Source organism: Pan paniscus, chromosome 8, assembly GCF_029289425.2.
Source record: "Pan paniscus chromosome 8, NHGRI_mPanPan1-v2.0_pri, whole genome shotgun sequence".
Classification (NCBI taxonomy): domain Eukaryota; kingdom Metazoa; phylum Chordata; class Mammalia; order Primates; family Hominidae; genus Pan; species Pan paniscus.
The window spans coordinates 72062431-72088705 of record NC_073257.2 but is presented as its reverse complement, the minus strand read 5'-3'; the positions used below and the strand labels follow the sequence as shown (position 1 = coordinate 72088705).

Below are 26275 nucleotides of genomic sequence, written 5' to 3'. Positions count from 1 at the left end.
ATGTTTTGCATCTGCTGAGATGATTATGCACTGCGTAATGGCATTTAAGTCTGCGATGGACTGTGTGTAAGACAGTGGTCCCTTAAGATTAAAATATTATATTTTTACTGTACCTTTTCTATGTTTAGATACATAAATACTAATCTTATGTAACAATTGCCTGCAGTATTCAGTATAATAACATGCTGTACAGGCCTCGGAGCAATAGGCCATACCACATAGCCTAGGTGTGTAGTAGGCTATACCATCTGGGTTTATGTAAGTATACTTTGATGTTCACACAATGATGAAATCACCTAACAATGCATGTCTCATAACATAACCTGTCATTAACCAACACATGACTGTATTTAAAAAATCTCAATGTAATGAAATACAATTGTCTAATGTTGAATTATCCACTTACTTCTGAGATAAACTCTACCAGCTTATAATTTTTTTTAATTTTAATACATTGCTGTGCTCATGCTGCTAATATTTTATTCAAGAGTTCTGTATATGTGCTATATAAAAGTGGCCTTTGGGTTTTTTGCTAGGACAGTTTGGAAGCAGGGCTACTTTTGGATAGCTCTTTTCTTTTTTTCCCCCCTTAACAGGTGTAGTTTATATAACACGGCAGCTATCTTTATCTTAAAAGTTTGGTGGACCTTGCCTAGTTAAGGGAAAAAAAAAAGTCACACCTGGGCCTGGTATCCTTTCTGGGTAAGGGAGCCTTTTCAAAAATGTTAGAAACTTTTATGGTGACAGAATGGTGATGGCAAATAATCTATTTAGTGAGGCAGCTGGGCATGTAATGCATCAGTGATTTTTTAAAAAATGATATGTGAGGCTGGGTGCAGTGGCTCACACCTGTGATCCCAGCACTGTGGGAGGCCAAGGCGGGTGGATCGCCTGAGGTCAGGAGTTCGAGACTAGCCTGGCCAACATGGAGAAACCCCGTCTCTACTAAAAATACAAAAACTAGCCGGGCATGGTAGCGCATGCCTGTAATACCAGCTACTAGGGAAGCTGAGGCAGGAGAATCACTTGAACCTGGGAGGCAGAGGTTGCAGTGAGCCTGGACGATAGAACGAGACTCGGTCTGAAAAAAAAAAAAAAGACGTGTGTGCATGCACTCGTGTATGTGTGTAGGCTTGTTGGCCATGTGCTTGGCATTGCGAATTTATTAAGATTTTTTTAACAACCATTATTTTTTTTGGGATTGCAGAATTTAGTATTTTGATAGGAGTATATAGTCTCAGGTTAATGTCCAAATAGCAATTTCCTTTGCATAATATCATGAAACACATTCAGAATGTCATGTGGCAGGCTTGGGCTGGGCAGAGCTTTTGTCTTCGTTAGTTTACCTAGTTAACTTGCTTTGTAGGTCTTAAACATCAAATTGCATACAGAGGTCTCTGTCTTAATGTGATGCATGTGTTCCTGAAAATCTTTGCATTCTCCAGAATCACACACTAAAAATATTAGGGTTGATGGAAGAATAGCGTCGGCGCAGACCACTAACTCAAACTTTGCCATGTTGTAACTAGAGAATTAAACAGTTTTTGGTTCCTTAGGAGGTGCAACTTGGACTTGTGATGTAGTTTTCAACAGATCAGCAACTTTAAGATGAACTGCTAGTGCTTGAGGTGCCAACTGTATGCAGGACTCAGCATTCACAGATAGAAACATAAAAAAGGTCTTTGTCCTTGAAGCTCACCTGGACAAGAACCTTTGAACTTCTGTGCCCTTCGAACCTTCTTTTTCCTCTGTATGGTGTTCAGAAAGACTTCACCTGTCCCAAATCTTTCCTGGTTCAGTCACTGAGTACCCTGTAACAGCCACCCTAGATGAGCAGATCTCTACCAGACTTTAAATATATTTTAGTGATGATAAATAACTATTTTTTGGACAAAATTTGGAAAACAGGTTCATTATATAGATAATAGGTCATCAGTGCCATCCCTCACAACCACCTCTATTCTGGTTTATGTGCGTCTAGTCATTTCTAACATATCTGAGGGTTGGTGTGAACCTTTAAAGCAAAATTTGGGTCATGTTGTGGTTCCCAGCATGTTTTTTCCCAACTGAACACATATCATGACAATTTTCACTTGTTCTTAATCATGGCAACATATTATTTCATTGTCAGGATAAACCATCATTTATTAGTGCCTATATTGGTTTCCTGTTGCTGCTGTAACAAATTATTACATATGTAGTGGCCTGAAATAACATAGATTTATCATCTCATAGTTTTGTAGGTTAGAAGTCCAATATGGGTCTCACTGGGCTAAAATCAGAGTGTGACAGGGCTGCAGTTTTTCTGGAAGACCCAGAGGAGAGTCCATTTTCTTGCCTCTCCAACTTCTAGAGGCTACCTGCATCTCATGGCCCCTTCCTCATCCTCAAACCCAGCAATGGCAAGTTAAGTCATCATTAGGCATCACTTTGATCTCTTCTCTGCCTCCATTTTCCATTTTAAAGGACCTCTGTGATTATACGGGTCCCATTCAGAGAACCCAAGATAATTTCCTTATTTTAAAGTCAGTTGATGGGCAACCTTAATTCTATCTGTTCCCTTAATTCCCCTTTGCATGTAAGTAACATTTTCATAGGTTCTGGGGATTCAAATGTAGACAGCTTGAGGCAAAGTTTGCAGGAGGGAGCATTCTGCCTTCACTGGCAGAATAGGAGTATTGTTAGTGAATTGGTTGTTTGCATTGGTATGGATGGCATTTCTGTGAATATCTTTGTATATTGATCTCTGTATATCTTTGGTTAATCCATGAACCACCTTTCTGTAAACGGAGGATTTCAATGTGATAATTTTAATATGTTTGATAAAAATGATAAAATTACAGAAACTCTAGTCTTGGTTGGATAGGAGAACAAAAGGCAAGTTTAGTGCCAAAGAAAACATTTTAGAACTGGGAGAAGATCAATTTGTGCCTTTGTTACATTCCTGTTAGAGTGTAAGGTCCTGTCTCATTATAGTTTTATTATATTCCCTGTGCCTTCTGGCATATGGAATCTATGTAGGGGTGTGTGCATGTGTGTGTGTGTGTGTGTTTGCTAGGTAAATGTGTAAGAAAATGAATGTCTACGCTTCGGACGTGCTTCACCATTCTTTCACTTCGTTTTCTTTCAGTATTAGATGTCATAGATCTTCACTGACCATGGTTGATTTTGCAGCATTTGGGATTTTGACAGCTGTATTGTGTCTAAATGTGCTACTGCCTCAACATCATAGGAATGGGGAACATTCATTCTCATATAGAAGATTTAAGATGTACTTGGATTGTTTTAACTATTCTGTTTTGATAATTTTAAAAGCTACATATGTGTTCTCTGTCCTTCTCCTTTTTTTTTTTTTAAATTAGCAGTCTATTACAAAATCATCACAAATTTAGGTAAATACCATTGTCAGAAACCAAGATTGAAAAACCTGCAGTTACTTTGAAATATTCAGAATAAAGTGGCATATTAAAATACTAAATATTAAAATATAGCTCCACAGTCTCTTATCCCATGAGGCCAGATATGTTTTAGAATTTAGGTTTTTTGGTGGTGGGAGTTGGGTCTGTTGTTTCCCAAGGCTGTTGTAACAATGTTTCACAGACTGAGTGGCATAAAACAATAGAAATTAATTTTCTCACAGTTCTGGAGGGGCTAGAAGTCCAAAATCAAGGTGTTGGTAAGGGCTGTTCTCCCTTGGAAACCTCTGGCCGGGGAAGATCCTTCTGTGATTCTTCTAGTTTCTAGTAGCTCCAGGCGTTCCTTGGCTTGCAGCTGCAGCACTTCAGTTCCTGCCTCTGAAGTCACATGGTCATCTTCTCCTTGTATGTTTCTGTCTGTATTTTCCCTTCTTATAAGGACAGCAGTCGTATTGGATTGGGGCCCACTCCAATGGTCTCATCTTAGCTTGATTACATCTGCAAAGAACCTATTTCCAAATAAGGTCACATTCACAAGTATGTGGGGTTAGGAATTGAACATATCTTTTTCAAGGACACAATCCATCCCATAAAAGGGAGTGGAGCTATGGAAAGGTACTGAGCACCTACCACGTATACTGTAGCACCGCCAGAGGATTGGAACAGCAGACACATCAAACCACCTCAGCAAAACATGTGAACAGGCATGCTAAGTTTGATGATAAAGCTGCAAAGAGCCTCATGCCAATTCAGATCAGGCTTTCCACCAAGTGAACGCAGTTGTTTGGTTGCTTGCCAAATGTAGCTTTCGGTTTTCAGTCTTCTGGGTTTTGGAATTGTGTTTAAAGGATCGAGGACCTGTGCTAGATTTTCACCTTAATTCCTAATGACAGGTTAGCAATATTTCTTAGAAGTTCTAGCAGGGAAGAGTTACTGCTTATGCACTATCTAATGTTGTTACCTTCCCCCCACCCCCCAATCTGGAAAGTTATCCTCTTTGACTGGATGCAGCCCCAGGTATCAAGGTGGTGAGATGTAGTTTGACCATGAAATCCTTGTGTCCAACTAGAATAGAAACTTGATGCTGAAAGTTAACCCCTTGCTAGAGGTTAAACCTTCCGTCCCTCTTTACTCACTGAAAACTAGAAAATGTTCATACATCAATAACCTCCAACTCACAAAGCCAGCCTTATAGTTAAAGCAGTGTGTCTTTTACTTCTTCGGAGGAGTTGGCTTCCATAGAAAGTCAGTTCAGAAGCCCAACCCCTGGACACCTTCGCATGAACAAGGAGACAAGGAACAGGATGTAAATTGGCTACCATTTTCTTACCTGCAACAGCACAGGAAACAGACACAGCTTTGTAGCTGCAAATGTAGGCAGCTGTTTGCTTAAGTCTCCATATCTTAACTGAATACTGATACCCAAGGTTGGGGAATCTGCTGGAAGAAACATCCAGCTAGCACAGCCTCAGACTGTTCAAGCATGTTCATTGTAACGATTCTTCAAAGCGCAGAAGCATTGGAAACAACTGGAAGGAATGTCAGGCAGTAGAGAGATGGTTTTGGCACATCAGTGAGATAGGTTGTTTACAACATCAAAAATTATTGGAGGAACATTTAATCATAGAGATAGTTAAAATCTAGTAAGTGGAGTGAGGATACAGTGTGCGTGTAATGTGAACCAATTTTGTAAAATGTGTAAGCACAGAGGTTACAAGGGATGGATAACATTAGCAGTGCTTTTCATAATTGACACCTTATTTTCTTTATACTTGAGAATTTTCTAGTTTTCTGTAATCCATTTCCCCTCTTCCTCCCTTTAAGTCCCTTGTTTGAGGAACCTTTTACTTTTGGAGGAGAACTTGTATCCTTATATTTAATCAGAGTGCTATTTTTTTTTCTTTTGCCAATTAGCAACTGAATTTGGGGAATACTTAGTGGGAATTTTTGTTCAAAGCAGCGTGGATCCCCTGCCCCCTCACAAGGCAGGATGTGTGCTGTGCCATAAAGGACTTCATATTATCTCCCATTTTACAGATGGGGAAATGTAGGCAGGCTGAAGAAAGAAAGTAGCTTGCCAAAGTTAATTAAGAGTTAACAGCAAAACCAGGACGAGGGCTAAGGTCTCCTGATTAGCTAGCGCTGTGTCTTTTTATCTGCTCCAGGCTCTCCAACCAAACTGTTCAATGGAACCTTGGGGCCCCATCCCTCAGAGCTGACCCAGTTTGTCAGGGCAAGGGTCTGGGCATCAGTAGTGCATCAACTTTTTTTTTTTTTTTTAATGAGTATTAGGTGATGCCAGTGAAATCTTGATGTTGAGCTTTGGGAATCCATTGCCTACAAAGCAGTCCCTCCGAGATTTGTGTGTACGTGTATACACATGTAAACACAAGGTGAATGTTTATTTTTACGTACTTGAGTGCTTCGTATACACAAGGCGGTGTTCTTAGCTCTGCGAATGTGGTGTGACAGATTAGCCTCTTTAACAACTCCAGAGGCACTGTTAACATTTCTTAGACACAATTCTATTAATTTTTAAAATATTTACAATTATATACATAATACTTATACATGTTTATATAATATAAACTCTCCTCATGTATAATACATGAAAGCATTTTATTTATATATTCTTGTTAAATAAAACTTCACTCATGGGATCATAATGTGCATAGCCTTTAGCATTTTGCCTCTCCAATTTACTGTATCTTGGGCAAGCTTTTCATTTCTAAACATAGATCTGACTGACTCTCCTCTCATACTGATGAGTTTTCATTTCAGGAATTGTGTATGGCAGAGGCTAAACTGCTGATGGGGAGACCCCCAAATACAGCTGCTCAGTTCATGGTGCTCTCATTTAATAGTCCAGGGCTGGTGGTTGACTCCTCCATGAGGTTGTTCACTGGGGTCTTCCTATTTCGTAGCTGTACCATCTTGCGGGATGTTAGCCTTGCCATTGTGGTGGGAGCTGCCTTATAACTTCTAGTTCGATTCCAGCCTGTGAAAAGTGGGAAGCAGCATGGATAACTGCTTCTTTTTAAAAGCTATGACTCCGAAGTTGCATACCACTTCCATCCATCTCCTGTTTGTCAGAAATTAGCCCCATAGCCCCACCTACCTGTCCAGGAGTCTGGGATATGTAATCTAGCTGGGTGGTCCTGTGTCCCACCAGAATGTAGGAGAGTCCTCTTTTCAAAAAGAGGATGAAGAAAGTTAATGCTGGGGGTCACTCACGTACCATCCACTGCAGCTCGATTCATGATCCAACAGTGGTGACAGGATGGAAGAGTTAGAGCTACCAAGTATAGTGCTGTGTTTTGGTATCAGTGGCATCTGTGCAAGTGGATGTGGGGGTGTGAAAAGTGGTGATGGATCTGGAACTACTAGACTCTGAGCTCCTCCAAGAGCAGTGATAGTACCTTATTTTTTCTGTCATGAGAACTTGACTCAGTGCTTTGAACTTCAGTTAACCAGCAGAGGCGGGTGGGGAGAAAAGGTTGAGTTTAAGAGAAGCCTTTTTCCACGTCTCAATGAGTTGCCCATATGTTAACCAGTATCGGAGTACTTGCCATATGCCAGGCACAATTGTAGGTTCTGAAGTCACCAGTGGCCCTGATTGTGCTCATAAGCCTACATTCTGGTGGGAGTGACAAACAGTAAAAAGATATCCCTGTGGCAGTAGGTAAGATACATCCTCGATGGAAAGAAGGTAGTGTAATGGGGTGGTGAATGGTGGTGAGGGCTCTTTAGGTTTGATGGCTGAGACAGCCTCTTCAGGGGGATCTGAGATGACAGGTAGCCAGCCTGCTATGTGGCAGAGAACCTAGCTAGTGCCTGGATACCACAACAGGGATCATGAGTGTGGCATGTGTGGGAACAGATATGCTGGAGTGGCTGGAGTGTCGTGAGTGTCGGGGCAAGAGGCAGGCAGAGGCTGGACCACGGGAGGGCTGGTAGAGATGATCCAGGGCAAGGAATCACTATTTCTTAGTGTGATGGGAAGCCTTTGGAGGGTTTGAGCAGGGTAACAAAGTGGTCAGTTTTCCATCTCTAAAACTGTGGGTGTGCAGAATGAGCACGGGTTGTATGAGCACAAGAGTGGAAGGATCAGCAGGGCCAGGTAGGCGGCTGTTGTAAGCCTGATAAGGAATGATAGTGGCTGGAGCAAAGGCAATGAGAAGGCCAGAAAGACATTCAAGATTTATTTCCATTAGAAACCGGACTTTCTGATGGGCTAAATAGGCACAAGGGTAGTGAGGGAAAGAAAACCAAGGCTTACTTCTTGCTGGTTTTTTGGTTTGTTTGTTTTTGTTTCTGTTTTTTTTTTCTTTTTTCTTTTTTCTGTTTTTTTTTTTTTTTTTTGCCTGAGCAAGTCCATGTCTCACTGCTTAGGACAGAGGGGAAGGAATCCAGAGAGGTGTTTGGGGTCGATTATGTTGGAGGTGCCTATATGCTGTCCAGGTGGTGACGACAGGTTGACAGTTGGTTAAGTCTGGAGATCTGAGGGAGGCTTTTCTGGCTAAGTGCTCTCATGTCCCTCTTAGTAAAGTTGCACTTAACTGGAAGACTTTGGGCTATAGTTTATAGCACTACACTGAGATCATTAGGGCGTGGTAGGGATGAAGTGTGCTCTTTCCTATGGCTCCCATTGGCTTTTGAAAGACAGGTTAAAGGCATTCTTTTTAGATATAGGGTGTGTCAGGAGTCCCCAGGACCACCCTCAGGTTTGGTGATTTGCTAGAAAGACTCAGGACTCAGTATCTAGTAATACTCATGGCTAAGATGTATTAGAACAAAAGGCCGCAAAGCAAAATCGGCATAAGAAAGAGGTGCATGGGACAAAGTCCAGAGGAAACCAAGCATAGCTTCCAAGAGTCCTCTCCCAGTAGAGTCATACAGGATGTGCTTAATTCCCCCAGTGTGGCATTGTAACCACACGTGTGAAGTGTCATCTACCAGGGAAGCTCATTGGAGCCGAGGGTTTTTACTGGGGGCTGGCTCTGCTTAGCATGTACCAAAGTTCCAGAATCTCAAAGGAAAGCAGGTGTTCATCATAAACCATATTGTTTGTAAAGCTTAGGCACAGTGAGCCATGAAAGAGAAGGGGAGGAAAGCGTGAAGAATAAAGTTAAATTAGAGTTGTCATGCCAAACCCCTATCAACCTCAGTAGGGAGGGCACCAGGTTCAAAAGGCCAAATAAGAGACCTGGAGCCAGCAAATGAGATGTGGGGTTTTATTAGGGGCTTTCATCCAGGGAAGAGTGTCCAGTGGCAGTGAGCTGAATAGAAGAACCACCTTAATCACAGGAACGGTCTAGTGGCGGCGGGCTGGACAACGTATCTGTATGGCCCAGTGGTGGTGGGCTGGGCAGGAAAATCACACGGTCCAGTGGTGGTGGGCTTGGCAGGAAAACAGCAACCCTTGCAAACAGCATGCAGTTTGTATAGAATTTTCACTTAGCACCTTCCCCTTAATAACTTCTACCTGGCAACCTTCATTTACCCCAAAACTCAGGGCCTTAATCCTTGTACAGCCCATGTTCCACAGGATGGGATGAGCTCAGATTGTGAGCTCAAAAGTATCTGAAGCAGGTCTCAATCAGTTTAGAAAGTTTATTTTGCCAAGGTTAAGGACACGCCTGTGAAGCAGGTCTCAATCAATTTAGAAAGTTTATTTTGCCAAGGTTAAGAACACGCCTGTGACAAAGCCTCAGGAGGTCCTGATGACATGTGCTCAAGGTGGTACAGCTTGTTTGTGGTACACTTTAGGGAAACATAATACATCAGTCAATACATGTATGATTTACATTGTTTTGATCTGGAAGGGCAGGACAACTCAAAGTGGGGGCTTCCAGGTCATAGGTAGATTTAAAATTTTTCTTGGCCGGGGACAGTGGCTCACACCTGTAATCCCAGCACTGTGGTAGGCTGAGATGAGCAGAATTGCCTGAGCCCGGGAGTTCGAGACCAGCCTGGGCAACATGGCGAAACCCCATCTCTACCAAAATAGTGATATAATAATACAAAAGCTAACTGGGCATTGTATCATGCATCTGTAGTCCCAGCTACTCCGGAGGCTGAGGTGGGAAAATTACTCAAGCCCAGGAAGTCAAGGTTGCAGTGAGCCATGATAGTGCCACTGCACTTCAGCCTGGGTGACAGAGTGAGACCTTGTCTCAAAAACAAACAAATGATTGGCAATTGGTTGAAAAAGTTATCAATAGAAAGGAATGTCTGCGTTATGTTAAGGAGTTGTGGAGACTGCGGTTTTATCATACATATGAAGCCTCCAAAGTAGCAGGCTTCAGAGAGAATAGATTATAAATGTTTCTTATCAGACTTAAGGTCTATGTTGATGTTAATGCTGGTTGGCTTTTCCTGAATTCAAAAAGGGAGGGAGGGTATGATGAGGCATGTGTGACCCTCTCTTCCATCGTGGCCTGAATCAGTTTTTCAGGCTAACTTTGGAATGCCCTTGGCTGAGAGAAGGGGGTCCATCAGGTGGTTGGGGGAGGCTTAGAATTTTATTTTCGGTCTACAAGATGTGAACCTCCAGGTTGGCCACTCCCAAATTCCCTATCTCAGAACACACATTCAGGTGCCTCTGCCATATGGGTCATTCTGGGGATATGCTTAAGTTATTGCTCTCTGGTGCATTTACCCTACAAAAGCTTGCTGTCAACACACAGGAACACTATGTATGGCGTGTATGCCATCAGGGAATATGTATCCTACTACTTGAAGTGATGGCGGCGATAGCAGAAAGTGGCTTTTTTGCAAGTCTGAAAGAGAGTACCTCTTGGTCACCCAACATTTAGTTACCCTCAGTTTGAGAAAGCAAATTACAGGGCATGTCATTCTGAAGATGAGCTGCTTTGTGATGTTCAGGCACTGACAGCAGCGTAAATAATGTTGACTTTTGTGGGAAGTTAGTGACTTTTGGAGAATGATGCTGCAGCCTGTGGATCAGAGGAAGGTACTGTTACTGGATTGTTGAGTTTAGACCATAGAAGGACTAGGAGCCTTGAAGCCATTCCAGGGTTTGCTTGAATCATAGCCCTCATAACTTTGTAGCTGAGATCCTCAGGCAGGTTGCTTGACCTCTCTGAGCTAGTTTCCCTATATATGATGTGAGGCCGAAATGTGTGGAGTCAGTGTATGGATGTGACACTGTATGGAAGAGCCTGCCATGTTGCCAGGAATACAATCAATACTTAAACATTCTCCTCCATTATCAAGGATGATTGTCCAGTGTTATACGAGTATATGCATATATACAGCTGGTATATTTCTGTATGTTTATGCTCCTCCCTATTCAGCAGGTGTTTGGATGCTTATGTGCCAGACCTTAGGCCTTGAGTAGTCTCTTGTATTTCTTCTGTTACTGTAGTAGATAAAAATGCTTAGCTTTTTCCTCTGTGCAGCTTAATCCCATTTTAAATCTCTTTATTCTTGAGGCTATTTATGTAGCCAAGACAAGATCATTCCAAAGCCAATTGCTAAATGTATGGATTAATGATGTTGCTTTTCTTTAATTGCTAGGAGGATTATATACCCCTTCAGGGTGGGGACAGTGTCTGTCGTATGCAGTGTCACATCCACACGGTGCTTCCCATGCAGGAGATTCTCCATCACAGATGTTAACTTTTAGAAATTGAATGATTGTAGCTTATTTTTCTACTTGGCAGCAGTTCTGGTTGGGAACTTATTATGGGGCGTGGGGAGAGGAGGCAGATGGAAGATAAACGTCTGGGGCTAGTGTTGAGGTTCACCCTGCCCATGTCAGAAGTCAGAGGAACTTATTTAGAAATTTAGGGTTCCTGGTGTAGGTACACAGTGAATGATGCATGGCCAGTATTTAATCTGGAATGGTATTCTTTTTTTTTTTTTGTGGAGATGGAGTTTCGCTCTGTCACCAGCCTGGAGTGCAGTGACCCCGTCTCTCTCACTGCAACCTCTATCTCCTGGGTTCAAGCGATTCTCCTGCCTTAGCCTCCTAAGTAGCTGGGGCTGCAGGCACGGGCCACCACACCCAGCTAATTTTTGTATTTTTAGTAGAGACAGAGTTTCACCATGTTGGCCAGGATGGTCTCTATCTCTTGACCTCGTGATCTGCCCGCCTCGGCCTCCCAAAGTGCTGGGATTACAGGCGTGAGCCACCGTGCCCAGCTGAAATCATATTCTTTTGCAATCAATTTACAGTCATTCAACCTCCAAATGGAGATCAACTGCCAGTGGGTTTTATTCTTTGTTTGGATTTTTATTTTGTTTTGTTGTTTTTAATTTCCTTTAAGATTTCTCTGTCTTGGGGAATGCACCTTGCCGGGAAAGGGTGGGAGGAGCCTTGGATTTGGCAGTCATCTCTGTCTGTAATTGGCCCTACTTTCTGTTGCAGAGGTCACTTTATCACAGAGCTCCCCCTGTTGATTCTTTGAAGTTAGGAGGTGCTTGATTACTTCCTTTTCTCTGCACAGGTGCAACTGAGAAACACCCCAGGTTTTCCAAGCATGTATAGCTGTTGGAATGTTATATCCTGGTCTTCAGGTGTTAGTCAATGCCCCTGGGCCAGGGTTGGAAACCTCGGGTGTCAGGTATAGGTAGAGATGTAGAGGGTGGGGCATTGATAGGTTTCTCGTAAATAGCTGGTTAGAGGCCTCCATAATTAACAACACATCTTCCAAGGGCAGTGAAGAACTTCCCCAGTAGCTTCTGAGCTAAAACGTTTTGGAGGTAGTAATTTGATCAACTTGAAGATCTCGTATTAGTTAATCGTTGATGTGAATCACAAACACAGAACACCGATATACTCATTGCTCCCTTGTAGTTTGTGACTCTTGTTCTTACAAATGTGTGTGGTTTGAGACTTGTTAGGCACAGCCCTTTTTTGTCTGATCTCTTTTTTATATATCATGCATACATCTGAGGAGGTCTATACTGTTTCTGTCATTAAGAGGTGGGAGTCTGTTTCCTATCCCTTGATCTTGGCTTTGATCTTGGGTCTCAGCTGAACCTCCCACTGAATGCGGCCATGTGAGTGAGCCCAGTGAAACCAGCCAAGAAACCACCCATTAACCCATAGAGTAATGACAGTACATTGTTGTTGTTTATAGCCTTAAGTTTTGGCATGGTTTGTTACATAACAATAGGTAACTGATTGAGTAAGCTTGTTCTGGCAGAAAATACTCTGGCAGGGATCCTATCATGCCCTCCTACACCCCGCAGAACAATCATCAGGGTTAAGAAAGGCTTTCACATCTTAGTATATTAATAATTTGGATCAGTCTGCTTTCTTCTCAGTTGCCCACTGAAAGGGTTGTTAGGTGCTAACTTTGTTTTGTAAGGAAAGGAAGGTTGCTGATTTGCGGGCATGATTTATTTTCGAGAAAGGATTGTTTGGTTGTTATGCTTTACTGGAGTTAGGGACTTAGCAGTTTGAGTGGACTCTGCATCTGATAAGTGTAGCAGTAGGTGATAAAGAATTCTGAGAGGAAGAATAAGAAACTACCAAGGTAGCTTTTGAAAATTATGCCTTAAACTGGTTCCATACTTAAAGGTGGGGGGAACTTTCTTCTACTTTGAATCTTTGCTTTTAGGACCCAGATTCAGACTACTATTCATAGCAGAATTCAGTTACATCATGGCATGAATGAGTTTTTTAAAGCTGGCCATGGGAACTAACTGTAGTTTATGTTGTTGCAATAGAAAATGTTATCCTAACAACCAACTTATAAATTAGAACATTTGTGACTTTTAGAGCATTTATAAGTTGGAATGTGCCTGTAACTATATTAGAGATGATATTTGAACGATGGGCTAGCTATTTTTCTAGATATATCAAAGTGATAAGTATTAGATATGCCCCATTTTTTACAGTGAATTGTTATAGTGATGTAAAGTTAGGGCTTTTTCATGTTTTATTGAATTATGTCATATATTTAAGTCTGTATCTCCTTGCTTTCTAAGGTCATTTAACATTTTTATATTTCATTGATATTTCTGATATATGAAAAGCGTGCATTTTATAGAGAATGCTTTTTTAAAAAACAGCTTTATTGAGATAGAATTTTATATACCATAAAATTTACACATGTAAAATGTACAATTCAGTGGTTTTTATTATATTTACAGAGTTGAACTATAATCTAGTTTTAGCACTCGCTATCCCTCTCCCCACCACGCAGCCTTCCCTGCCCCAACCCTACACAACCACAAATCTTTCTGTCTTTATAAATATGCACATTCTGGGCATTTTCTATAAGTGGGGTCATATAATATGTGGTCTTTGGCATTAAGCTTCTATCACGTAGCATAATATTTTTTGAGCTTTGTATTGTAACAGCTATGAATTCTAAGAGGGAAAATGATTTACCCACCAAGTTATATTTATAACGTTGTTTAACATTTTCATTATGTAATATTTTATTCAAACAAAAGTGGACCATATAACACGTGTAAGTTATAAAGCATGACAAAATGAGCACCTGGATTCCTACCACTCAAGAATGGTACTGATACCATTGCATCTACCTGTGAATTTCATTCCTATTCTGTTCCTCCCACCTCCTCATCTCATAAGTGTATCTCTAAGCAATATATCATTTCTTCTGTTTTTTTAGTTTATTAAAAAATGTATTTTTTTTGCAGCTTCTTTCACACCATACTGTGTTTCTTAGCTTTATTCATATTGTATTTAATGTATTTCTTTTGATTTCATTGCTTTTTAATTTTCTGTGTGAATATACTGTTTTTCTTCTGAATAGGTATTTGGGGTGTTTCCAGTATTTTATTTAAGGATCAACAACACAATGAATATGTTACAACTGCTTTCTTCTATACATGGAAGAGTTTTATGTAGGGCATATACCTAGCAGTAGAATTGCTACATAGTAGAGTACAAAAATATTTAGTTTTTCAAAATATTTGTACCAATGTACACTGCCATATACGTTATATAAGAATTCCCACTGATCTTGATACTTGTCAACACTTGATATTATCAAACTTGTTAATTTTTGTCAATCTGGGATGTCAGATATTGTGATCTTAAACCTTTTTAACACTTCTGAGGGTGATTATGAACTTCTAATAATTTATCATTCAAATCTTCATTTTAAAAAATGCCTGCTTGTGTCATTTTCCCATCAGAGGTTTTATATATGTGTGTGTGTGTGTATATGTATGTGTATATATATGTATATGTGTGTGTGTATGTGTGTGTGTATATATATATATATATATATATATATATATATATATATATATACTTTTTTTTTCTTGAGACAGAACCTGGCTCTGTCACCCATACTGGAGTACAGGGGCATGATCTCAGCTCACTGCAACCTCTGCCTCCTGGGTTCAAGCGATTCTTATGCCTCAACCTCCTGAGTAGCTGAGACCACAGGCGTGCACCACTGTGCCTGGTTAATTTTTTGTGTTTTTAGCAGAGACACGGTTTCACTATGTTGGGCAGGCTGGTCTTGAACTTCTGTCCTCAGGTGATCCACCTGCCTCGGGGTCACGCAGTGCTGGGTTTATAGGCGTGAGCCACCATGCTGGGCCAGAGGTTATATTTCTTTATCAAGTTGTTCTTTATGTAGGATACCAGTCACTTGTTTGTTACAATGTATTATAAGTATCCTTCAGTTTCAGGGCTGCCTTTTCACTATTTTTATACTGTCCTTTTTCTCTGGCTGCCTTGAAGATTTTCCTTTTGTCTTCGATTTTCTCTAGTTTGGTTATAATTATTTGAGGAGATGGGTCTGTTTTCTGTTCTTTTGAATTTATCCTGACTGGGACTTTCTGAGCTTCTTGGATCTGTGGTTCATTCTGTTTCATTAATTTTGGAAGAAACTTTTGTCGTATCTTCTCAAGTCTTCTGTCTTATCAGTGTAACTGGAGTATTAGAAGAAAAGAATTGTTGGACCATTTGATAACCCATGGATAATCTGTTTGTTCTTCACCTCCATCACTCTTTGTTTCAATTTATTTGTTAAAATAATTTCTATTGACTTATCTTTCAGTTTACTGAGTAAAGTTTCTTAAGCCATGCCAAATCTACTAATGAGCCCATTGAAGGAATTCTTCATCTCTAATTAGTTTTTTAATTCCTGTCATTTCCATTTAACTCTTCTGGTTTCTATCTCAGTGAAATTTCCCATATGTTTATGTATGTTGTTTACCTTTTCCGTTAGATCTTTAAACACCTTAAGCATGGTTATTTAAGATCACTGTATGATAATTCCTACATTTAGGTCATCTCTGAGACTTTTCTGTTGTCTTGTATCTTGATTTTGTTTTTACATTCTTGTGATTTTTTTTTTTTGATAATTTTTGATTGAATGCCAGACATTGTGTGTAGAAGACCAGTAGAGACCAAGGTAAATTGTTTTGTTTTCTGAGATGAAGTCTTACTCTGTTGCCCAGGCTAGAGTGCAGTGGCACGATCAAGGCTCTCTGCAGCCTCAACCTTTCTGGGTTTAAGTGATCCTTCCATCTCAGCCTGCTGAGTAAGTGGACTACAAGCACACACCACTGCACCCAGATTATTATTTTTTTAAAATTTATTTTTATTATTTTTTGAGATAGTCTAACTCCATCACCCAGGGTGGAATGCAATGGTGAGATCTTGGCTCACTACAACCTCTACTTCCCGAGTTCAAGCAGTTCTTGTGCCTGCAATTACAGGTGCTCGCTACCATGGCCAGGTAAGTTTTTGCATTTTTAGTAGAGACGGGGTTTCACCATGTTGGCCAGGCTGGTCTCAAACTCCTGACCTCAAGTGATCCACCCAACTTGCCCTCCCAAAGTGCTGAGATTACAGACATGAGTCACCGTGCCCAGCCATACCCAGCTTACTTTTTAAATTTTTCATAGACATGGGACTTCACCATGTTGCCCAGTCTCGTCTTGAACTCCTGAGCCTCAAGTGATCCACCCGCCTTGGCCTCCTAAAGTGCTGGGATTACAGACGTAAGCCATCGCGCCCAGTTGTTTTTATGCCTAGAAATGAGCACGCCTCTTTTTCTATTAGGTCATGTATATGGGATTGTGAGTTAATTTGATCAGTAATTGAGTTGGGTTTGGGTCTTCGTGTTATTTCCTTCATTCTACCACAGGTTTTTAATTCTTCCAGCTGTGAACTGCTGTTACCTTATACTTAAAATAGTGCCTGGAGTGCCCCACTTTCCTCAGTGTTCTTGCTTTATTTTCTCAGCTTTTTTAGAAGTTCTCAAATGCCTGAGCTGTAGTATAATCTAGCCCTGGCCCCTTTTTCAGCATTAGATTACCATTGGTGGTTTAGATCTCATATCTGGGCTCATTGTAGAGTCAGGGGAATGGTTCTCAGTTCTTCTGATCCAGTTTAAGGTAGGCCCTGGTACCTGGGTCATGGAGATAGGGTCTCCACAGCATTCCTCTTCCTTTCTTCGTCTGGTAGTCAAACTGCCTTGAATCTGATGTGTATATGGGCAGAAGAGTTTCCAGCCTTTCCTCAGGGGCATTGGATCTGTGTCTGAGTCCTGGGGATGGGAGGGTTTCCTACCTTTGCATCACACACAGACCAGTTTTGCTTATGCCTGTCATGCTGAAGCAGTGCCTTTTTGCCTGGACTCTGGGATTGGAGGGTTTACTGTTCCACCCAGAGTGGCTTAAGATATTTTATTTTACTTTATTTCAAGACAGAATCTCGCTCTGTTGCCTAGACTGGAGTACAGTGGCACAAAACTGGCTCACTGCAACCTCTGCCTCCCAGGTTCAAGCAATTCTCATGCCTCAGCTTTCCGAGTAGCTGGGATTATAGGCGTGCGCCACCACACCCAGCTAATTTTTGTATTTTTAGTAGTAATGGGTTTTCGCCACATTGGGCACCTGGTCTTGAACTCCTGGCCTCAAGTGATATGCCGGCCTCAAATGATATGCCCGCCTCAGCCTCCCAAAGAGGTGGTTTCTGTATCTCTAGATTTATGTCTTTCATTAGTTCTGGGAAATTCCCAGCCATCGTCTTCAGTTACTCTTTCCCTCTTTTTCTCTGTACTTGTCTTCTTAGTCTTTACTTACATGTGTATTAAATCTTTTCATTTTCCTTCCTATGTGCTTTGATAATCTTTCTCATTTTCCATCATCTTGCTTCTTTGTGCCACATTTTGGATTGTTAGGTTTGTCTTTGGTTATTTGCTTTGCTATTCAGTGGTGTCAGATTTGCTATTGAAATGGAAAACCCAAGATGAATCTAAACATTTATTTTAAGAAGTTCTGTTTTCTTTTCAAACCTGCCTGATCTTTTGTGTTAGTCTCTTGCTGCTCATTCATCATATTTTGTTTTCTAAATGTTTTATAAAGTTATTTTATAGTTTCTGAGAATTTGGATAACTGAAGGCTAGTGAATGATGAGGATTTAGGGGAGTTAGTGCATATATATGGGATCCAAAATAGATTGTTTCTGCTATAACTTATTTATAGTGGTTTGTGTCTTTTGTATGATTTGTTTGAGAACACAACATGAGATTCTTTTACCTTCATACACACACACATACACACACACACGCACACACATATATTTTTTTTTCCAGAAACCTTCCTTGTATTCTCATTAATCCTTGTGTTCATGTTCCCTCCCTAACCCTTTTTGTATCTTTTTAGTGCTAACACATGCAAGGCACTAGGATAAGCTCTTTATGTGAATTATTTAGTTTATCTTCACAACTAACCCAGAGGGAGTTGCCCTTATTTTCACTTTAGAGGAGAAAGCAGCACCCTGAAGAGGTTCTATGACTCCGCTAGGGTCATATAGCTGGACAAAGGCACAGCGACCTTGTAAACCAGGCAGTGTGAGTCAAGTCTGACAGTGTCTATAAACCTCCTCTAAAGGGTGGTCTGCAGGCTAGTACTTCAACTATGTGTCCCTTGCCCATAAGAAAATAAGTTAATAAATCCAGCGTAAATATTTAGCTACTTTTCTAGCAATTTTTCATTGCTCTGTATCCAAGTAAGTGACCAGTGAACCCATCTTCTTGAACCAGGTATGGACCAGGTTGAGTGTTTTTGAACTGACATGATGAGGTGTGTATGCAAAGCTGTGTTCTAGTCATGTGCATTAGGACATGCCCAGAAGGACATGTGTCTGTCCACTGCAGATGGGGGTGGGCAGTGACGACTACCTGGTCTTTCATGAAAGCTGGTTTGAGAGAAACCACAGTTGGTAAAATTTAGTAACTTAAGAATTCTTATCCAGAAAGTCACTCTTTGGTGCTATTTTCTCTCTTGCTCTGCAGTCCTGTAACAATGACCTAGGCTTAGTATCTGAGGCAGAATTAGTGCATTTGCCAGGGCTAATAATGATTCTGCTCCAATCCCTGTATATATTAGTGACTTGCTGGCAATACTGGAATGGAGTAAATAATATGAATGCTTCAGTTATCAACTATTAGTTGCTTTTATTGTGAGCTAGTGTGCAGTATGCGGAGGAAGCGTATACTAGTCTAGGGCTTCCAAAGACTAAATGGAGAATTGTAATTCTCAGGCATGTGACTGAAATCCTCTTCTTGCTTCTTCTAATAGAAAAAATAAAGGCACATGCAGGCTTGTCCTCTGTGTCATCTGTTACCTACCCCTGCTGCACCGGCACTTAAATATTAAACAGATGTCTGCAGGACAGTGGTTGGTGTTGATAAACCCATTGCTGTGACCAACAGTCAAGCTAATCCTATAAGAATTGCCAGCCATTGGTCATGAGGGATTCTGCTAAACTCTGACCATCTCCCACAACAATCATTATGTACAGTAGTATACCTAGGAAAGGACAGTTTAAACAGAACAAGTTTTTATTCAGTTGCCTGTGTGTTGGGTGGTCCCTGCTATCCTAATAATGTAGTTTCAGATGCTATTTTAAACTGAGATGTTAAGATCATTAATTTGTGACTAGACAACAAACTAGTAAACTTAAATAATGAGAATAATAAATAGACCTGCCTGGACTCTTAAAGCTTCAGGATGTCTTAGTTTCATGATTCTTTGTTATTAAAACAAGTCATCAACTAACTTAAAAGTAATTCTTTAAAAAAAAAAATCTGTGCAAATGTGTTATCTTGGTAGGCACTTGAACTTTCTCCTGACCATATCCATAGGGCGCTATCAAATAGATGTTTGTAATTTCTTGCTTTGGAGAACCGTTCTCTTTCTTATGCTTAATAGATTATGAATTGCACCACCCTACGTGATTTTGGTTTTGGCACTTGGATTTTCTCTTCAGTGGTTGAGTGCTATTGTGAAGGGTTTTAAAATTCTTTCTGTACTAATCCTTGATCTCCAAAACGCCATTGATAAAAGAACAGAAACACTATAAACAATCACATTAGAATCTCCTATCAAATTTGTGCTCAGTTCATGGTAGCAGTGGGTCAGAACAAACTGTGTTTTCCTTATCTGCAGAAAATTATGCTAATTTAATTTAGAGTGTGGTTGCCTAAATATGTGGTGACTCAGGATAAAATATTTTCTGTAATTTTTTTGGTGTTTATTTTTCCCACAGGACTTGGTAAATTTCTCCTGATCCTACTCTCCCTTTAATTTCCCTTTTTATTAGATTTTAGTAGGATGGGAAAAGAATGATGAAGAGACGCTTTGTGGTCTAGTCCTCACATTAACAGACAGTGATTACTGCTGGGTGAGGGGCAATGTTTTAAATTACACAAATAATTGATTATGATTATACCAAATTTCTAAATATAGCAACTAGAACCTGAATATGGAACAGGAAAATATCATAAATTTTTCTATTTCCTCCAGATTTTCCCAGTCTACCATACAAAAGGGAAAACAGTAGGAAAATGTTTCTTCCTTCAAAGAGTTCCTAATTTTTTTGTTCACATTTTCATTTGAGAATTTACGGAGCTATAGGTAAACGTTGCTTCACTTATTTTGCTTTGGAAATGGATTTTTAATTTTGAATTGGGATGTGTTTAGATATGCTGAGACTTGCAAGCATTTTAGGTAAAAAGGAAATATATTGATAAACCTGATAATGAGATTTCATGAGGTAGCCTGTTTTTTCTTCCGTCTGTGCACCTTCCTGCCTTGTGAATGGTACCTGGGGCTTGCTTCTTTGCTTGTAGGCCACTGTCTACCTGGCTCCTTGCTGGCTGATTTTGGGGAAATACCTTGGAAAGGTAATTTGTTTTACAGCTTAAATAAAAAGTCTTGCCTTGGGATTAAGGGGGAATAAACAGGACTAAGACAGAGACTGAGATGATACTGCGTGTAATATGGGGAGAAATCTGCAGGGAGAAGTCAAATGGACACTTAATACTTTTTTTATGATGCATGGTTCATTCTCTGGTAATTAACTCTATGCATATTGTCAGGACACTGTATCCATTTAATTTTTTTTTTTTTTACCTAAGGCTGTATTGGATATAGCATTTTGCCCTTTGTACTCGTTTATATGCTCATTCCTAAGATGATCTGCACCAACTGGAAAAAGAGGGAGCTGGGGTTTTACGTTTGGAGGACCTGGAAATCTTGTACTGATGTTTTCTCTGGGTGTTTAGATGCCGTAAGAGGCAGAATAACACCCCCCAATTAGACCTAAGAACTGGCAAAATCTTTGCTAAAGGAGGCCTGTGATTAAAGCTGTGTTAGGCCATGTTAACCCTTTGTTAAGTTAGCCAGATTTTAACAGGCTGCACCAGAACAGTTTCTCATGTTCATTCAGAGGTCCTGAGAGTGGCATTTTCTATTAATGAGCTTCGCTTAGAAATAAGTAGCTATTCTAAACCAGTGAATAATTTTGTTTGCCAAAGCCTCGGCCTCCCAGGACCTGTAACACATCTTTGGAAGGCACATTTAGAGCAGGCCTAGCTCTCTTCATTTTTACATTTTGCTGCTGTCCTTGGGAAGAAATGCAAAGGAAACTGGTCCTCTGTGAATACAATGTGTTGATTATGAGTCCTTTTTTAAAAATCAAGATATAATTCAATTCACATGCTGTAACATTCACCCTTTTAAAGTATATAGTTCTGTGGTTTTTAGTATATTGGGAAGGTTGTATAAAGTATTAGCCCTAATTCCAGAACATTTTCATCACCCCAAAAAGAATCCGTGTAGCCATGAGCAGTCATTCCCATCCCCTCCGCTTCAGCCACTAATCTACTTTCTTTTTGGGGTTTGTTTTTTTGAGACAGAGTCTCACTCTGTCACCCAGCCTGGAGTGCAGTGGCACGATCTTGGCTCACTGCAACCTCCGCCTCCTGGGTTCAAGCAATTCTCTGGCTCAGCCTCCCGAGTAGCTGGGATTACAGGTGCTCACCACCATGCTCAGCTAATTTTTTTTATTTTAAGTAGAAATGGGGTTTCACCATCTTTGCCAGTCTAGTCTTGAACTCCTGACCTCGTGATCCACCCACCTTGGCCTCCCAAAGTGGTGGGATTACGGGCATGAGCCACTGCGCCTGGCCTAGAGCCACAATCTACTTTCTACCGAAAGTTCTTTTTTATGTTACAGTGAAATCTCCTGTCCCTATGACTTAGTAGCTAGATGAATTGGGGAGGGGTGGCTTCACAAATAAACTCTTAAGGTTGATTTTCAACTTCTCACAAGAATAATCTCTTAGTTTCTTATTTTCTATTTATGACTTCTAGGCCCTTGTGTAAAGGGAAAGGTGATCTGCCTAGCCTCTGAGTCCACTTCACTTTTACTGCTTATAATAAAATTTACCAGTTATCTAAAATACTAAATGTGTGTTAATGTGCAAGAAGTTGAGTCTGACCTGATAATGAAATGAGTTTATGGCAAACACCCTTTTGAATGCCAAGTCTAGAATCACCTGCAAGAGCACTACAGTTCCTCTCAGCCTTTCTGTTCTTTAACTTTTAGAATAGTCAGAATTCAAATCATATAGGACTTTGTCGGTCAAAACCAGAAAAACAAGTAGCTTGGATAGATGGCAGGCTTAGATATGTATGTGTCAAATATGTCTTAAATAAATACTTTGGATTCCTGCCCATGGCACTAGTGTGAAATCCTGAAGTTTGAGAGTTCGGAAGGCAAGTGGGGATTGATTTAAAGGGGGAGGAGAAGTACGAGTTCTCAGCAGTTTTCCTTGACTATAGTGGAAAGGGTAAGACATTGAGAAGCGTTAATGAAATAGGAGGTATGTAAGGGAACCACTGGGGGAACCTATGGACTGCTCACTGGGTGCCTTGGCTGGTAATACAAATTTATTAGCTGAAGGATTTTGTCTTTGTTGCTTAGCTCTCTTGGACTACCCCAGAATGGCTTTAAAAATGTGAGTACTGGACCTTCTCCCAAAGCCTCCACTGTTTGTGTTGGTGTAGCTCTGTTTTTCAGTCTGTGTACTATGTGTGGCTCTCTTTGTAGAATTGCTCAGCAAGCAGTATCAGAAGCTGGCATACCTCCTCTAGGGCCACAGTGATGGGGAGCAGGGAGGGTGGACTCCACAGAAACCGTGGATATTAGAGTGTGTGGATGTTGGGGAAGCTGGTGAGTATATACAGAAATCGAAACTGCCAGAGTTGGGATTGATTGTCAGAGCCTTTTACAGTAAGAGGTGGTAATTGTTTAATGTGGGTGCCCTTTTGTCTTCTGCCTGTCTGGTTCTCTTGGAATATTATAAATAACAGGTGCTGGAGGCTTGGAATTCATGTGGCTCTTCCTCCCTTGATTTGACAGATAAAACAAATGCATTATTTGGTATAAATCAAAGTGTTGTGGTTTAAAAAGTTCTTTAAATAGAGTTGAGTTTGTTTGAAACATGGATGCCCTTTCCCAAAAGATTAATTTCCTTCAAAGATGGTTAGGCTTTTCTGTTTAGACGGAATAATAATAAGCCTAGTCTATTAAAACATTTTTTTCAGGGAGAGAGGAGGGTATCTACAGAAGAATATTTTCATCTCCATTGAATAATGCCTTCAAAAAAGACTCCCTTCTCTTCTGTTTTTAAAATTCAATTCACTAATCTCTCTTGTTGACTTCATCTCCAAAAAATTCCCAATAGGGAAATAAAGTAAAAAATGAAGCCCGTCTCACCCACCTTTACCCCTCACCCCTAGATTTCCACTACCTCCTAATAACTAGTTTTCAGCCATTTGGTGCAATTTTTTTTTTCTAGTAATTCAGCTATTCAGTGAACACGTGTCCATGTACATTTGTAATGCCTTTTATTTTTTATTTTATTTATTATTTTGAGACAACATCTTACTCTGTCACCCAGGCTGGTGTGCAGTGGCATGATCTCGGCTCACTGCAACCTCTGTCTTCTGGGTTCAAGTGATCCTCTTGCCTTAGCCTCCCGAATAGCTGGAACCACAGGCATGTGCCACCATGCCTGACTAATTTTTTGTATTTTTGATAGAGACAGGGTTTTGCCATGCTGCCCAGGCTGGTCTCCAACTCTTGAGCTCAAAGTGATCCACCCACCTCTGCCTCCCAAAGTGCTAGGATTACATGTGTAAGTCACTGCACCTGGCCCATAATGCCTTTTTAATGGCATATCCAAACCTATCCAAACCTTTTAAGTGACATCATAAGGAGGTGATATAATTCTACTTTTAAGTGAGTTGAGCTCTGCTCCAGTAAAAAATGTTGCCCAGATATTTTAATTGTAAACCATCGAGATATGTAGCAACCTGTGAGAGTTATCATGAATTGATGTACATAGCACAGGACTGGACCCGTCTGCTACATTAGAAGGATCTTTCTGTATTCTGGTTATTGATTTGGGACAGTTTCATAAAAACTGCAATGTGATCTTGGCTAATTTCTTTGAAATATCACTTTAAGAATAAGGACCACACATAGTAAAGGGGGGCTCTTTGGCATAATAGTGATATTCATTTCTGTAGACTCTGCTGAATTCCTCTGTTTTGCATTTCTTGGGTGTGTTGGTTCACAGCTAAAAATAGAGCTCTATTTAAAATGGGTACCCTTTCTGGAAATAAGAACTATATTTCGATTAGTAAATTTCCTGTTTCCTTAACATGTGTTTTGTTTTGTTCTTTCCTTTTTTTTTTTTAAACAGCAAGCCAGGGCTGAGCAGGAAGAAGAATTCATTAGTAACACTTTATTCAAGAAAATTCAGGCTTTGCAGAAGGAGAAAGAAACCCTTGCTGTAAATTATGAGAAAGAAGAAGAATTCCTCACTAATGAGCTCTCCAGAAAATTGATGCAGGTAAATTATCTTTTCTACTCCCTCATCTTCCCTGCCTATTTTCCTTTCTAGGAGAAAATGACTTTGATATAGCACTTTGCTTGTAACATTTGCTGATGAGGTTGTAGCTTAAGTTCTTTGGAGATTCAAAATACCAGGTAAGGGTGGCAGCGGTGTAATAGTCAAGACTGTGGTTTTCTAGCTTATCTGCATATGTTAGGTAAGCTATTTTGTACCCCGAGCATTTCCAAAAAATTGCTGATGAGCACAAGATCTTGGCATGAGGTGTTGAATGTAGCATTTTGGAAGTATGGGGACTAATGCCAAATGTGAAATTTTTCTCCTTTTATGTTGAGCCTGTAATAAGTACGTAAACTTTTTGGCAGTCATAGGTGGGTCTTTTGCACTAAAATATGAGGATATAAAGTGAAACATCTTTAGGAAGTTAGAAAGGTATCCATGATAGTTAAAACTACCCACAATCAACCGTGTTCAAATGGGTGAGTAATATGTTACTGAACAAATATCAGACTGCTATTAAAACTCAATGTTGATCACGAGTAATATATAGAAGATGCCACACAAAACATATAGGAAGGTTTGATTTCTCTACTTCAGAGGCTCATTCTCTCCCCCTCCTTTTTTTTTCCCCCTTTCAAAGCTTACTGGTAAAGTACAAGGTAAAATTTGCTTAGGGGAAATAGTTTGTGGGTTAGTATGAACTTAAAAATAAGTGGGATATTGAGTTTTCATTATTTAACATAGCTTGTCCAAAATAGTGAGCAGGTATAAAATTATCAGAACATTATTACCATTTTGTCTTTAGATGTCTGTGAAACACCCCCATATGTTTTAACATCATCAATAACAATTTCATTAATTTGCTTGAAGTATATATATTAGTGAGGTTGTAATAAGAAGTTATTCGAGGCTTTTTAAAAAATCTTCCTAAGTTCTTTTCTTACCTCCCCTCATAGATGATCCTGTAAGAGGACACTGGAAACTCTGATGTAGCGACTTTAATGTTAAGACCATAACATGTTCCAGGCAGCTTTTACCCCTGTCTTTCTATTAGTCTCATTTTTCTACCTAATTACTGAATAAAGATACTGTTAATCTTGCACAAAATTTGATTTATATGGTAGTTACTGAAATGTGAAGAATAGGTACCCAGGCATTACTGTCTAGCAGAGATTTATAGCAAAATTTTTGTACTGAAACTTTTTGTTTATTCATTTGCATTGTGATTTAGAGAAAAATGGATGGAGAAGTTTAGTTTGACCTTTTAGTATGTCTCACTGGGGCAGCATTAAATGACTTATTTTACCTAGTGCTTCTAGAATCATGGGGATGTAATTATGGTTTGTTTTTCCTAGGTGTATGTGTAATCAGGTGCCATAATTTTTGGCACTGCAAGAAACTTTTTTTTTTTTTTCAATTTACATGGTTGTTTTTTGGAGTCTTTAACCAAAGTACATTATAGGACAGTCAAGACCTCACCAGATCATGTTCCTTTTCTCTATGTATCTCCAGTATGAGTGATTGTATAGTCTGTAATTGGCCTCTCGTTCACTTATGTAACCTACCTACCTTTTAAGGATATTGATGTTCCTTAAAATAAGATACTAAAAAAGAATGAAAACATAAGAACATAAGAATGAAAACATAAAAAAGAATGAAAACATAAGAACATAATGC

The 26275-nt window shown here is 40.0% G+C and overlaps 1 protein-coding gene across 1 annotated transcript in view; it reads left to right on the top strand.

The window, feature by feature from the left end:
• Positions 1 to 26275, top strand: part of CCDC6 (coiled-coil domain containing 6) — a 118357-nt gene that overhangs the window by 29919 nt on the left and 62163 nt on the right. The window contains exon 2 of the mRNA XM_003821180.7: positions 24449 to 24598. Coding sequence (XP_003821228.5) covers positions 24449 to 24598 — 150 coding nt within the window. The remainder of the gene's footprint in view (positions 1 to 24448; positions 24599 to 26275) is intronic.